This window comes from Ceraceosorus guamensis (assembly GCF_003144195.1).
Source record: "Ceraceosorus guamensis strain MCA 4658 unplaced genomic scaffold IE81scaffold_29, whole genome shotgun sequence".
Taxonomy (NCBI): Eukaryota; Fungi; Basidiomycota; class Exobasidiomycetes; order Ceraceosorales; family Ceraceosoraceae; genus Ceraceosorus; species Ceraceosorus guamensis.
This window is the reverse complement of record NW_020290024.1, coordinates 112,813-126,829: the sequence shown is the minus strand read 5'-3', so window position 1 is coordinate 126,829 and position 14,017 is coordinate 112,813. Positions and strand designations below refer to the sequence as shown.

Below are 14,017 nucleotides of genomic sequence, written 5' to 3'. Positions count from 1 at the left end.
CACGCAAGCGTTCAGCAATCTCTGCTATACTTTCGCACTGCATTTGTGTAATGGACAATTTCAATCATTGGCCGAACAAAGCAGAAGCCGGAGCGAGATTGGGGTGTGGCAGGCCAAAGGCGAGCTTTTGGCGACAGAATCTTCGATCCGCTTGCGTCTCTTTCTTCGCCTGTGATAATGTTATTCCGCTTGTTGTGGTCTCCCAGCTTACTCACGCTTGCCAGCGGCTTGTTGTATCACGGAGAGGCCAACGTCGCCGGTAGGGTCCCAAAAAGCAGCATCAGGCAGCGCTTCCTGGGCGCTAACGATGCTAGCGTCTCTCGCAGGAATGTCAAGCGGGCCAGCAGAGCCAGTAGAGTTGCCAGACGAGACGTGTTGCTGGACGGCTAGTTGTCTAGATTGCCACTCCCTCCTGCGCAAAGCAGTCTCCTCTTCGGATCCTCTCCAGAGCGCTCGCTCCAGTAGGTGCTGAGCTGCAGATCTCACAACACTGTATGCTCGTTCGGCGACCAGAGAGAGCAAGAGGGCAGTGCCGAGCGCCGAGACCGCGCTCGAGCAAGGCAAAAACTTGGGCAACAGGGAGCAGAACGGCAGCGAAGCAGACGCGTCGATCTTTTCGCCCGATGGCGTGATGCCACTGGAAGTGGGCCCCACGTGATGACTGCGCATAACAGTCTCGTACGCCGAATGGCCTTCCAATTGAGCTTCCGGCGATTGGGCAAAGAGGTAGACCAAGGCGGTGTTGGTCATTGCCGCCAGCCAAGCAATAAAGCCCAGCACGTCCAACCACGGACCAATAGTGGTGGTGCGCTGAGGAATGGGCCTTCGAGAGTTGAGCGTGACCTTGAGCGCATCAGATCGAAGCTCGAAGAAATTGTTGACAAGAGCCATGATGGGTGCCAGTGGCCACAGCGTGGACCAAAGCACCACGTAGCCCAGCTGAGTAGCCATTTCTGCGTAGTCTCCAAAGGTCTCGTATGTTGGCAATGCCAGCTCGGTGGTCGCGCGGTGCAGGAAACGGGTCTCTGGCGTCTTCGGCGATTTGGTTCCGCTACTAGCCTCTGCCCGCTGTTCCCTATACTCGTTGACCTTTCGCAGGATGAAGGGCAAGGCCAGCTCCGTGAAGGCGCCAATAGCTTGAGTTGTGGTGAGCACTGCAAAGAGCTGGTTGTGCATACGAGCTGGGTTGATGTCGAAAGCCACTTCTCCTCGCTCATTGCGGAATAGCGTGCCTCGCCTGAGTGCTCGTGCAATGGGTTGAGCAAAGAAACCGCGCGATACGCTGAGGAGCGGGGAGCATGGATGGTTCAGAGACACCCCCCTTTGTAACGGCGTCGCGAGATCGGTGGCACTCACAGCTCGTTCATGATGGATTGTCCGAATGGTATGTAGACGAGGGCCGAGAGTGTGAGGGCGCCGTAGGAAACGAAGCCTTGAAGAGCAAAAGTCTTGATGGTAAGAGAGCTTTCATGGTTCTGTGCGCTGCGGTGATTCTATTTGAGGAGCGGCATAGATTCAGTAGAGGGTTGTCAGTACCAACATTCAGAGCCATAACTCACCTCCCACGAGGTGAGAGCGCTGGCAGTAGCTTGCCAAGCCCCCATGATCTGTGGCACAGCCACCACAAATAGAGCTGTGGGGAGCTGGGGGACGAGTGCTGCGCCAACACCATCGTAGAGTTTGGTAGCAAAGACCTCCACCGCGAACATGGTTGTCAACACAGCACCGAGCAGGGCAGCAAAGAAGAGCATGACCGGTATGCTGACTGCCATTCTAGACTCTCTTCTCCACCACTCAAAGACTTCCTCTTTTTCGCCTGTAGCTTTGTCCACTCTCGTAGTTTCCGGTTTGAAATCTTTGCGGCGCTCCGCAATTACGTCTGTACCATATGTTCCCCATCGGACAGAGAGCTTCTTCTCGCGCATACGCCAGGACTCTGTAAAGCCAAGCACCCATAGGACGAGTAAGACGGAATAGCTTGCTGAAAATGGACCGGAGTTCGACCAGAAGAAGAGCGCGATCGGAGCCAAGAGGAGGAGAGAGCTGAAGTAGAAGGCCAGAAAACCGAAATAGAGGGCGACCTGCTCTCCGAAGTGATCGCGAAGTGTGTCCAGGCTGTGCGAAAGGTACGGCGCGGTCAGATTGCGGTCAGACCGACGGCGTGGGAGGCCTTGCAGTACTCACTCCGCATCCTTGATGCTGAGCATGCTGCCCAGCTTGCCCCAGCGCTCGATCCATGCCTTGTTGTACGCGGTATCATGCAGTGCAGCAATGTCCAGTAGATGAGGCCACTCTTTGGACTTGATGCTCAGACCCGCTCCAGGCACGACTGTACCGTCTTGCGTTCCCGAAGAGGATCTCGAAGGTAGAGTCAGCAGACTGTGCGCGTATCGAATTCTATGTAGCGGAGTCAAGAGCCAAGCATCTTCAGTCGGTCAGAATGCATGCACAAGAAAGAAGGCGTGAGCTTCGAATGCAGTCTGCTCACCTTTCCGCAGCAGAGAACGCCGCAGTGCTGGTCTCGGCTCCTGGAGGCGCGCCAGCGCCGTGCAAAAATTCGTTCATTCTGTGAGAGACGAATGCGAGAGAGCGCAATGCACCATAAGCCATTCGATCAAAGGCGCTGTACAGGTACGCAGAACACTTCTCAGGCTCACCTCTCTGCCCTTCGCGCGGCGACCAAAGCGTGCGCGTGCGCCCTGACAAAGACCAGTACGGTTCCCTTTTCCTTTCCAGCTCTACTGGTGTGGTAGAGGCCAGCATCTTTGAGAGCTAGAATCAAGCGACTGTACTCTTGGCTGATCTCTGCATTGGCCGCTTCATCTGGCTTTGCGCCTGCTTTCAGAGCTTCTGGAGGTGCGCATTGGAAGATGAGCACGAGATCCACGGATGGGTCAGTTGGAGCGGACCCAGGATCGCCCTGGCTCGAAATTTGCTTGTTGCTCATCTTGCGGCTGGGCGCAAATGTCGATTGGGATGATGATCACTCAGTTGAGAGTCAGGATGGAGTCCGAGTGGAATGTCTTCTGTCTCGACCAGGGGTTCGCACGAAACCTCATTCTGGCGATGAACATCGAGTAAGTGCATGCACAGGTGCACCCTACCGGTCCACGATATAGCGTGAGGGAACCGCATGCAAGCGAGAGAAGGACGCGCGCGCCTTCGTACGTCATCCTGCACGCCGAACTGCCCCTGCCACACGACGCTACACCGGCATGCACCGAGGAAGTTGGTGCTATCTGCGTGCGATGTGGCTCCTCTGATGGCGTCCAGCAAGCGCTCGACATCGACACACCACGAAATTCCATCATGAATGACGAGCTTGCAGTCGCGGTATAACCCTGATACTTGCCGATTCACCATTTGATTGGTGATTGGAGCTCCGCTTGCGACAGGCCGGAAGGGCAAGGCGGCCTTCATCATCATCCTCGACATGCTGCGATCGGTCGAGCTGTTGCGCTTGCCGCTCTTCGATCACTTCATGCCTGCCTGCCCATGACTCGTGCCTGCTGTGCGCGCGCGATACGGTACGGTAGTATAAGAGTCGTGCACAGTGGCTGAGGGCCCTCGATGCCCAGGCAAGTCTTTTCATGTATCCCACTTCGCAAGCCGAACGCGGAGCAACCGTCCACAAATCACGTTGTAAGGCTGCTGCAGGCTGGGCAGCAGCTTTAGGCGGACGCTTCGCGGCGCGTGTGGCTGGCTGCATGGCCGTTGCTGTCCAAAGGGGTCCGTGCACCCGTGGATGTGTTCGCGCCATCCGTTCGTACGAAGAAAAGGCTTGGCACCCACTGCAAGCGATCACGAATCCACCTCCGAATCAAAAGGAGTCAAGTGAGTACGAGTCACCAATGGCAACTGTGATCACGCACACACAAGGTCTGGTGCAACACTCCTATCTATTAGCCATGCATGCATCTTGATGAACGCGCGGCTGCCTGATCTTGAAGCTCGACCGACCCCAGCACCCTTGACCTCTTGTCACCAGATTCCGCAGCACCAGCCACAAGTGATACGATCACTCGCACAGCCCACGCATCATGTCTTCCGCACCAGTCTGCGATTTCAAGTCTCCTGGAGGAGCAAACATCCTAAACGCAGCGCCCGTCGAGGATGCACACTCTCACGGCCACTCGCACGGCCACACGCATGGCGGAGAGCATGGTCATACGCACGAGCAGATGGATCATCCTGGGAAGTACGAGGAGAGGGAACAGCCGGATCACTCAGGGAGGGACTGGAACGAGAGAGCCTTCACTGTTGGCATCGGGGGGTGAGTGGGCTAGAGTGTCCCCGTTCGGGTTCGAAGCAGCTCAGCGACGTCTGTCCAAAAGGGCATTGAGGGAAAAGCGGAGAGAGGCATGGCTGACGCCGCTTTCACGGCCGCATACAGTCCGGTCGGGTCAGGCAAGACTGCTCTGCTCCTCGCCCTCTGTCGCAAGTTGAGGGATCGACTCAACCTGGGCGTGGTCACCAACGACATCTTCACCCGGTGAGCATCAGTAATGCGGGGCTTGAGCATCTTCAGCCAGCCCTCTAATCGCTACCTTGTCCACAGCGAGGACCAAGAGTTTCTTCATCGCAACAGTGCGCTGGAGCCTTTGGACCGTATAAGAGCCATCGAGACCGGCGGTTGCCCGCACGCTGCCATACGTGAAGACATCAGTGCCAATCTGGGAGCGTTGGAGGCGCTTCAAGCGAAGTATGCCTGCAATGCACTACTGTTGGAGTCTGGTGGAGACAATCTGGCTGCTAGCTACAGCTCAGAGCTCGCCGACTATCAAGTGGGTCCTGAGCGTTGATCGGAGCGACGAAAGCAAGCCTTCACGTGCTCACCTTCTGTCACCATCTCTTAGATCTACGTCATCGATGTAGCAGGTGGAGACAAAGTCCCGCGCAAGGGTGGTCCAGGTGAGAGATGACGCGTTCAGACAGGTCCTTCTCCTGCGATCGCTTTGCTGATCAAAAGACTTTTTTTTTCCGTTCGATAGGCATTTCGCAGTCCGACCTGCTCATCATCAACAAGATCGACCTGGCAGAGCACGTGGGTGCATCTTTGGACGTGATGGCCAGGGACGCAGCAAAGATGCGCGACGGTGGTCCCACCCTCTTCACCAGCGTTCGTCTGGGCCAAGGCGTAGATGAGGTCATCGAACTCATCCTTGCTGCTCGTGCCGCTGCGCCAGGAGCGGAACAAGCTGGTCGACCCTTGTGAAGCGGCTTTAATGCTTGGATGGTTGCTGACGGATGTCAAAGGACGGGGCGACCCTTTCCCTCTTCGATCAAGATTAGGGATGAAGAGACCTGTCATGGCTGGAGTGCCAAAAGGCTTGGGAGCGCTGCGAGCAAGTGCGGCACCGATGGCAAACGAGCCATCAGCGTGACTTTAGGCAGGAACGGAAAATGTTGTGCAGCCGAGAAAGCTCAGATTTTAAGGGAGAAGACAGAAACGTTGTAAAGTACAAATGAGAGCAATGGCATCAAGTCAGGAGAAAGGGAAGCAGAGGTCGATTAGCTCTGTTGTCCTCCATATCTACTGCCGATCTGAACAAGTCCAAATCCAGAGGTTGCTTGAAGACGGCAAAGGCGTGCCTAGGATTGTGGCCCAGCCTAGCCTCGCAGGCTTCGCAAACGTCGTAACTTGCTGGGCAGTTGCAGCATCGCAACCAGGGTCCTACGGGCCCGAAATGCGTGCGATAAATGTGAATCGTCAGCCTAGCGAGCGGAGAATAGGAAACAGGTTTTGCATCTTGACTCACCAGAAATCACCTCGTAGCAGCCATCGCACATCGTCGAAGGGTGCACCAAACTCTCGACGGGGACCAAATTTTGCCTCTTTGTCACCATTGCAGCATCTCCAGGAGAATTTGTTGACCCAAAGCCGGCCGGGACGAGTTGACGAAGCTCATACTCGTCTCGAAGCTGTCTTCCCCAGTGGCCTATGCGCGCCCGGATTGAGCCGGGCAAGTCGGGCAATTGACGCTGTCCAAATGGCACTAGCGTCGTCGAAGGAGATGCGTTGGGCCCGGCTGCTTGCGCGTTGGCAGATGGAGCGTCTCTCTGCCCCCGAGCAAAAAGTTCTCGAGCCATTCTGTAGTTCAAAATCGTATTGCTCGCCCCACTGCTACTGCCTGCAGAGGACGCGGACTCGTCTCCGACCAAATCCTTGTACAGCATCGGCAAGAGGGCTTCCCGGAAATCGTGCATGTGGGCATCGAGCCTGAGTTGCGCGGGCTGTCCTCTACGTATCCTGATCTTCAAGAAGAAATGAGCTGGGTCGTGGCACTGTGATGCATGCACGAAAAGTAGCGCATTCAGCTCAAAGTCTCAAACTGCGAACTGTGCAGAAGCGCCTCAAACCAACCTGTAATGAGTGTCTCTCGCAAGTCTGACAAAGATTGTAACCTTCGCCGTTATTGATCTGGAGGGGACAATTTGCGCACAGAAAGCGCACATCTTCCAGATTGCCATTGCAGTAATCGCACGTAGCTGACGTGTCGCGTGCGAAATTCGCACTGTTCCACTCTCCCGGCACGCGCAGCTCATTGCCTGCTGCGTCAAAGCTCTGCTGAAAGGCTGGAGGGGCTCGACGCACTCCCGCAGAGGCTGCTTCGGCGTACAATCGCTGCTGGGTAGACATCAGTGCAGTCCCAAGCGCCGAAGCTACACTGACAGAGCTGATTGGCGTTAGTACTTTGAGCATTGCATGCGAGGCAGAGTGACTGGCTGCGCTAGTGAATTGGGAAGCTGCCTCGCAAGGCGTGCACTGCAAAAGGTGGCGTATAAGACAGTCGTCGAGGAGTTTCTCCAACAGATCAACTTACGAGATCTACGCCTTCGGGGCACTCGGTGCAATGAAATCTAGGTCCTCTGATTGGCTGGATTCCACACGTCGAACATGTGACTCCGAGGTGTGGTGCTTGCCCTGCACTTTGAGCCAGGGCACGAGACTGCAGCCTCAAGGCATCGAGCGCAGCAATGTTGGAGCGCGGAGAACGACCGGCTTCCGTCGCGTCCGAGCCCGATGAAGAGGACGATGACCTGGAGCGTGAAGGCAGCGCATTTCGCCAGCTCAACAGGTCCAGGCCATTCGATGCCGGGCCAGGCTGCTGCGCTCGTCCGTTTCGCGCCCTTTCCCAAGTCGCCTCCAGGACATCGATCGCACTGTCATTGGATGAACCGCTTTGAAGCGCATAGTCAGTGGATGCGCCGTCGCGAGACCAGCTAGCGAGGGATGAAGAATCTCGCTCCTCGCGGTCTTGATCGACGTAGCTCCAATCTGACGCCGACGATGTAGAAGGGGCTTTGTTTACGATACTCCCCGCTGATGTACTAGCCCACGCGCTTCTGGCTTCGTCCTCATCCACGTCTGCCTCGCTATTTGCAAAGAATGAAGGCGGCGAAGGTGGAGGAGGCGGGCGATAGAAGCTTCCTGCAAGGCTCTGCGCAGACGAGGAAGATAGTCGTACAACTCAGCTTAGTATGGAGTCGTCGGAGCTAGAGGTGCAGACGCACCGCAGATCCCGTACTCCTCGGTGCGGCAAAAGCTGAAGAGTTGCTGCTGAAGTCGCTGAAGTCGATGGTGGCGTCGATGCGGACCACGACGCGGATGGTCACCGTCTCGTGTAACCTCGCAGGATCTGAAGGGGCGTGATAGATGAGAGCTTCTCGCAGATCGGCATCTGATTCAATCTCGCACTAGAGCGCAGTTCAGGAGACGGGGGCGGAGGGGAAAAGGGGCAAAAGAACTCAGCTGAGTTGAACCCTCGATACCGGCAAACCGTATCTGCGGCAACGCACCGTCTCGCCATCGTCGTCGTTCCAGCATACTGCGAAAGTTGTAGCATCGTCCAGCTGCAAAATCTCCGCCAAGCGTTCCCTCACTTCTGCATGTCTGAGGGCCTCGAGCGGTGGGCCAAATGCCAGCCTCTTGAGCCTCTCATCGCAGGAAGCCTTGATTATCAGTGAGCCTGTAGGCAGAGCACCGAATGGCGCAGACATTGCTGGACTGAGGATCAAGCACCAACAGGGCTACGTCGCTGCAAAATCCAGTTCCAAGTGAGTCTCAACAAGTTGGAAGTCATGCCACGATGGGGACCCTCTCAACCCGATTGATCGCTCGAGCCTGCCGACATGCTTCAGGGTGTCAAGAGGCGTCGACGCTTGAAGTCATGCTGTTTTGAGTGGAGTCTTTCGTTGCGGAACAGCTCGAGTCAGCTCACGTGTCTTGATTCCGCAACATGTGGCTCCCTTCAGCGACAAAACGCGCTGCTGAGGCTGTGATAGAGTAGTAGCGAGAGCTGCTGTCGGAAGTGCTGAGCTGATCGCTTCATGAAGTGCGCAGCAGTCAAGAATCAAATGCGGTGCGCTAGAAAGGCGCGTGGTACTCATCGTGACTCAAAACTTAGCACTCTTGACTCAGACTCCGCCGACCCGCGAGGCAAGTCACGTGGCACTCGCGTCAACGCCTTGATGAATCAGAATTTGAATGTGAATCAAGCATCATCAGTAAGCCTTGCTGATCGCGAATCAGAAGAGTATTGACGTGTATCGTACGTCACGATCAATGAATCAGGATGTGGATATGAATCGCACACTGCTAATCTGCATGGCTAGATGTCTGGTTGGTCAGAAAGAGGCTGGCAAAGGTCGAAGACACAGACACTCTCGACTGATGAGAAGGCGCACTCGCGACTGCTCAAGAGGCAAAAGCTGCCACGTCATGCACTTTTGCGAGGCATTGTGATTACTGGCTCGGGTGTTGATGGATACTTGATTGTCAGGAGCATAGTGTACAGGATTCGACCCAAGAAACTTGGCATCAAGAGGAGTCAATGGGCAGCCTATCATTCACGCCGAGAGCGTGTAGGCCATTTTTCACAAAGGAGGCTGCGTAGGCCTTGTGTGGGGTATCCTGAAGACCTGGCCAGCCAGCCGCCGAAGCACAGCTCGATGCTCTGCCGATGCTTCGGATAGATTCTCTTCCCATGGTTCTTGATGAGGTGCGACAAGCCCTCCCTGCCTCATGGCTTGAATGATCTCGTCCAAGGTCTCGTCGCTGAGCGAACTTGCCTCTCGAGCATATCTAGACAGCAAATGTGCAGCAAAGGTGAGATTGCCGTTCTGAGTCAGCCGGGCGTCATTCCCACTGCCAGGGATCAGCAGCTGCGAGCGCTCACACATCCACTCCGGCAGGAGTGAAGAGAGTCGCGCTGAAGTAGGTCTGGAGAACGGAACGCCGCCGCACCAGAGATGGAGGCAACATCAGCGAAGGCTGGGCTGGGCACGCATCAGATACCGCACTGATGCCACGCACAATGATCCACTCCGGCTCATTAGAGGGAGCTTTGACTCCTACGAAATTTCGACTGAAACCCAGCACTTGCCATCTGCTTGTGAAAGGCTTGAGCCACCAAAACCCTCTCCAATGGAATGAAGCACCTTCCACCAATCAGAGGTTCACCAGTTAGTGCCACGCCCAAAATTCAGCGCAGAGGGGCTTGATGCTGGATCCAGATTCAACTCACCGTTCCGCCCTTTGTCATCTATTGTGTTTCGCCCGGATATATGTGTCGCTCCTCCCCTTTCAACCCCTTTGCCTTCCAGTATCCTTCCATCCTCGTCCAAAGCGTCGTAATATATCTCATCGTAGAATCGCACTTGATCAGCCATGTCCGAGGGGGCTTGGAGGACTGGCGAAGTCCTAGGCTCGACGGCGGGCGCGGTGCTTGTAGAAGGTGGAAGGTGCGTCGCTTTGATCAATCGAGTAGGCAAAGGTGCGGTATCTGGCAGAGGTGACTCTGGAGTATATCGACAAATGACGTTGGCTTTGCCTTTCCAGAGTGGTAGTGATGAGCCTACGATAGCCCACTGACCCATCAATCGCTTGTAGGGAAAGTGTTGCTGATGCAGCAAGGCTGCTGCAGGGTGGGGCGAGGGGTTGCTGCTGGGGCCTGCTATCGCCAAGTTTCCATCCTGTCTCAGCTGCGACGAATGGATGGCAGTGGTATTGCAAGGAAATACCAAGAGAGGTAAAGTGGACGCAGACGGATCCATTTTAGATGACAACCCTGAGAAAGCGGGCGGTGGAGAGGGTGGATATCATGTGTTGTGCAGCATTGGCTAGAGGCGCGGGCGCTGGCGGCATTCACGAGTGTAGGTAAAGGCTACGCGGCTGGAATCACGTATCGAGCGTCGGGACGTGGACTGGCGAGACGTAGGATTGACACTCGCAACTACTCTGACTGTACTACTACTGCTTCTGGGGACTCGTCGGCTCGAATTGGTCAATCGTGGTGTAATCACCGGCGACATCGGGGGGCATGGTGGAGTGGAGCCACAAACCAATGCTGACGTACTCGCCTTATTGCCGTCCCTTGCGCTGCAGCACGCCGGTCACATATATCTATGGCGCGAGCGCGGGTGCACGGCGGCTGCTTATACGCTGCGTTCTCGGGGGCGGCCTGCAGGCGCGCGTTCCTGGCGGGGTGTGAGTATATATAATCCCCCACATCACAACACTAAGAGCGGCAACTATAGCAAACGCGCGTTCTCGGCGGATGCGTGGCTTTGCCTTTGCGGCACATCATACACGCAGCATCACCGTGCGCAACCCTTTGCAACTACACATATCTAAAGCACCGACGCCCCGGACGCAAAGCACCGACGCCCCGGGCGTCCGGTGTACCCATGCATGCTTTCAAATTGAAGTCAAGATCATTCGATCAAGATTCAATTCACGATTGCAATTGCAATTCTTGGCTCTCTCATCAATGCTCGACGGTGACTTGCGACTGGACTCTGGACTGCATGCCTCGCGATAACCAAAAGCTTGCAGTCATTAGGGCGAGTCGTGATTGCATGACACTCGTGTGATAGCCAAGTCGTCAAGAGCAAAGCTAGAGCAAGGCAGTCAAGCGCTACTACTATCCCTCTCGGTTGCTCAAAGGTCGAAGACACGTAATGAGCGAAGAACGGAACGGGCCGAAGGCGGACGAGCTGGTAGCTTCAATTGAGCAGGTGAGGAGGATTTGCCTGCATCCACGGTAGCGTGGCCCCCTTTTCCCCTCTCATCTTGGCGCAAAAGGCAACCGCTTGACGAACCCCTCTTCCTCGACCTTTTGTCTCATGTTCTTCGAGACAGCTAAGCTCACAAATCGTAGCAAGCTCGCCCATTTATAATTTTGTGCTGCAAAATGTGAGCCCTTTGAAAGTGCTTCGTGCGGATCCTGACGTACAGGAGGTGAGATCGTAACTGAGTGCACTTTACAATTGGCCGCATGGACCCCCTCAAACGCGACGGACAGGTGCAGATCGAGCAAGCATCCTCTGGCGGTGTCACTGCCCTCTTGCCGCTGACAGACAGGCACAGCAACAGCAAGGCCATCTTGCACGGGTCGGTCACTGCCACGCTAGTGGACTGGATCGGTGGGTTGGTCATTGCTGCCGCTTCGTCTTCACCCCTCCAGGCCAAACGCGGGGTCTCGCTTGACATTCACATCTCTTATATTGGAGCGGCAAAAGCTGGGTAAGTGTGAGGTTTGCAGGTTGAAACAGCATCACGCCTTCTTTGCTGACTTGACAACGGTGCCATCGATCCTTGTCTCGTCAGACAAGATCTTCGTATAGAAGGCCGGGCAGACAAAGTAGGCAGGTCAATTGCCTTTATCGCCGTTCGGCTGACTGCGTATGACAAAGGCACCAATACTAATGGCAGGCTAGTGGCCACAGCAACGCACAACAAGTTCATCGCATAACACTCAGACACATTGTAGACACAGGAAAAGTCTGTCCTTAGCTCAAGATTGGCAGCGAGGTGCATTGCAGATATGTGTAAAGGACAGGTGCTGCTGCAAATGCAGATCGCAGTCTGATAAGGATGGTGTTGACGAAGACGAAGACTGTGGCAATGTATTCCGTCGCTAACAATACGGAGACGACTAGAAGTGGATGCTTTCACCAGCGATGGTCTTCCCATTCAAGGCTCTGACTTTGTTCAGGGCGGCCTTGCCGACCAATTTGGTGGCGTAGTCGTTGTAGAGATTTGGCAAGAATGAGACAATGTTGTGCTCTTCGCTACACTCCATATTCTTCGTCTTGCCATCGAAGGTGTCTTTGATGAATTGGAAGGAGGGCAGGAAGCCCTCGATACCCTCGAGCACGTGGCCTGCGATGAGATCAGTGTGGTATCGCACTTTGGAGCCAGCTGCGCATTGGTCCTTGACGTATTGAGCAACGGGTGCTTGAGGGATGACCTCGTCGAGGATACCGTGATACTGCAGACGAGGAGCAAGGGGTCAGGGCAACGTTTGCGTGCTTGTGACAAGGACAGCATCGAGCTCACCAGGTATCGAGGAAAGTCGGTCACTACTGCGCCAGGACCTTTGCCGAGGAAGTTTTCTTCCAGAGCCTTGACAACGATAGGTTCAGCGAGAGCCTGCTCATAGGGCACAGTCAAGTAGGTGTAGTAATCGACGAAAGCAAAGCGAAGAAGTTCTTGAGGAACGCAGGCGTAAGATTGCAGGAATTCGATGGCCTGCTTTCCTTGGTCATTGAGAATGGAACGCAGGTACTGATTGACGTCGGGGAAAGTCTTGACGAATGCCGCCAGCGCTGCGATGGCGTACCCGGCAAAAGGAGTCTTGTTCAGGTTGGTCAGGATCAGCTTGAGATCGACTGGCGTGCCTCCAGAAGCGCTACCAATGATGTTGAGCTCTGGCGCATAGGCACGCTTGTATTGTCCGGCATACGCTGACGCGTGGCCACCGCCAGAGTAGCCAGCTAGAACGGTTTGAGCGCCAGTCGCATCGGGAATGGTCGGTTTGTGCTTCAAGATTGCCCGAATACCGTCTAGAACGCCGTATGCTTGGCTCTTGCCGACGATGTAGGCAGAGAGAGAGCCTTCAAAGTCTGGCTGCACGACGTACCAGCCGTTGAACAAGCTGGCGTCGATGTAGAAGCCTAAGGTGTCGCCCGAAGAGTTGGAAGGAGAGTCTTTGATGACGGAAAAGGAAGGTGCGCAGTCAAAGGCAGCCGAATCCTCTGGTGCCTGGAATGAGACAATCTTGGGAGGACCAGGAGCCAGTTTCGAAGGTGCCCAGACCGTCGCGACGGTAGCGTCTGCGTTGTCGAGGGCGGTATTGGTGCGGTACAGGATCTGATAAGCGCTCTTTGCTCCAGCAGCAATGGTATCGACAGGACGCTCTCGGATGATCTCGCCGACTTTGTAAGCGCTGATGTTGGAGGGCACCTTGTAGAAAGGGTCAAGACTTGGCTGCTTCATGGAACTCTTCGGGAATGCCAGTGCTCGCACCGAGGAGGCGCAAGTCAAAGCGACCACCGCCCAGGACGAGGTGAGCTGGGGGAAAAGCATGTTTGCCACGTAATGGTCGAGGGAATGAAGCAAATGTGAAGGGAAGAGGAGGGGTGGGGGAAATGAAGGGAAGGGAGAAAGTGGGAGAAGTAAAGGTGTCCGTTAGGCAAGAGAAGGGAGTGCAGCGAGGGAAGGCCGAGCCAGAAGGAGTGAGTGTGAGAAGGTGTTGAACAAGCAGCCTTGAGTGATGAGCCCATCTGGGAGGTGTGGTTCTGGCAGCGTGAGGGCAATACACACACAGGAGCAGCTCGCTGTCCCACCGAATGCATTTTTCCGGTTGTCCCGCTCTCTCCTGACTCCTTCGCACGATGTCTCGCCAGGAGCATGAGCCGGAAGACTCTGCCCCTTGTCACGCTCGCTCCCTCTTTCCATTTGTCACCTCATAATCGGGACATGGCTAGCCCAACGCGTGCATCGCGAATGCAAATGAGTGCATGCTTCTGGTCTACAGATCCGCGGAAGAGTCAAGTGCTATGATGTGGTCTCTCCCCGCAGCAAAGGCATTCAAGTCAGAGTCATGAGTGCGAGTGCGAGCTTCGCGTGATTGTTAAGCGAGCATGCATCACTTGATGTGGTGATGGCGGGGTTCCCGCAAAGCTTCTGCAGCGCATCGTGATTCACGATTGCCCTCGGCAAGTGCCCGCC

General features: G+C 55.4%; 6 protein-coding genes across 6 annotated transcripts; 2 read left to right on the top strand and 4 right to left on the bottom strand.

Moving 5' to 3' along the window:
* Positions 1-207: 207 nt before the first annotated feature.
* Positions 208-2,947, bottom strand: IE81DRAFT_347404 (DUF590-domain-containing protein; the record flags this gene model as incomplete). The annotated part of the gene is made up of 6 exons (XM_025516140.1): positions 208-1,282; positions 1,357-1,493; positions 1,560-2,115; positions 2,185-2,397; positions 2,489-2,566; positions 2,658-2,947. The coding sequence occupies 6 exons, from the start codon at positions 2,945-2,947 to the stop codon at positions 208-210; spliced, it is 2,349 nt and encodes a 782-aa protein (XP_025369630.1).
* Positions 2,948-3,811: 864 nt separating this feature from the next.
* IE81DRAFT_124271 (urease accessory protein UreG) lies at positions 3,812-5,465 on the top strand. Its single transcript, XM_025510203.1, has 5 exons — positions 3,812-4,273; positions 4,394-4,492; positions 4,559-4,784; positions 4,857-4,911; positions 4,992-5,465. Exons 1-5 carry the CDS (start codon positions 4,041-4,043, stop codon positions 5,213-5,215), a joined length of 837 nt encoding a protein of 278 aa, XP_025369629.1. The 5' UTR covers positions 3,812-4,040; the 3' UTR covers positions 5,216-5,465.
* IE81DRAFT_323440 (hypothetical protein) lies at positions 5,389-8,339 on the bottom strand. The gene is made up of 6 exons (XM_025513951.1): positions 7,801-8,339; positions 7,516-7,698; positions 6,825-7,442; positions 6,365-6,766; positions 5,760-6,285; positions 5,389-5,674 (listed from the first exon to the last, which is right to left on the bottom strand). The coding sequence occupies exons 1-6, from the start codon at positions 7,999-8,001 to the stop codon at positions 5,481-5,483; spliced, it is 2,124 nt and encodes a 707-aa protein (XP_025369628.1). The 5' UTR covers positions 8,002-8,339; the 3' UTR covers positions 5,389-5,480.
* Positions 8,340-8,743: 404 nt separating this feature from the next.
* On the bottom strand, positions 8,744-10,443 carry IE81DRAFT_323439 (hypothetical protein). Its single transcript, XM_025513950.1, has 4 exons — positions 9,528-10,443; positions 9,317-9,441; positions 9,180-9,223; positions 8,744-9,085 (listed from the first exon to the last, which is right to left on the bottom strand). Exons 1-4 carry the CDS (start codon positions 10,054-10,056, stop codon positions 8,878-8,880), a joined length of 906 nt encoding a protein of 301 aa, XP_025369627.1. The 5' UTR covers positions 10,057-10,443; the 3' UTR covers positions 8,744-8,877.
* A 96-nt stretch (positions 10,444-10,539) lies between these two features.
* On the top strand, positions 10,540-12,059 carry IE81DRAFT_323438 (Thioesterase/thiol ester dehydrase-isomerase). The gene is made up of 4 exons (XM_025513949.1): positions 10,540-11,019; positions 11,144-11,197; positions 11,307-11,527; positions 11,612-12,059. Exons 1-4 carry the CDS (start codon positions 10,963-10,965, stop codon positions 11,754-11,756), a joined length of 477 nt encoding a protein of 158 aa, XP_025369626.1. The 5' UTR covers positions 10,540-10,962; the 3' UTR covers positions 11,757-12,059.
* IE81DRAFT_330170 (LIP-domain-containing protein) lies at positions 11,940-13,372 on the bottom strand (the record flags this gene model as incomplete). The annotated part of the gene is made up of 2 exons (XM_025515181.1): positions 11,940-12,275; positions 12,344-13,372. The coding sequence occupies 2 exons, from the start codon at positions 13,370-13,372 to the stop codon at positions 11,940-11,942; spliced, it is 1,365 nt and encodes a 454-aa protein (XP_025369625.1).
* Positions 13,373-14,017: the final 645 nt, after the last annotated feature.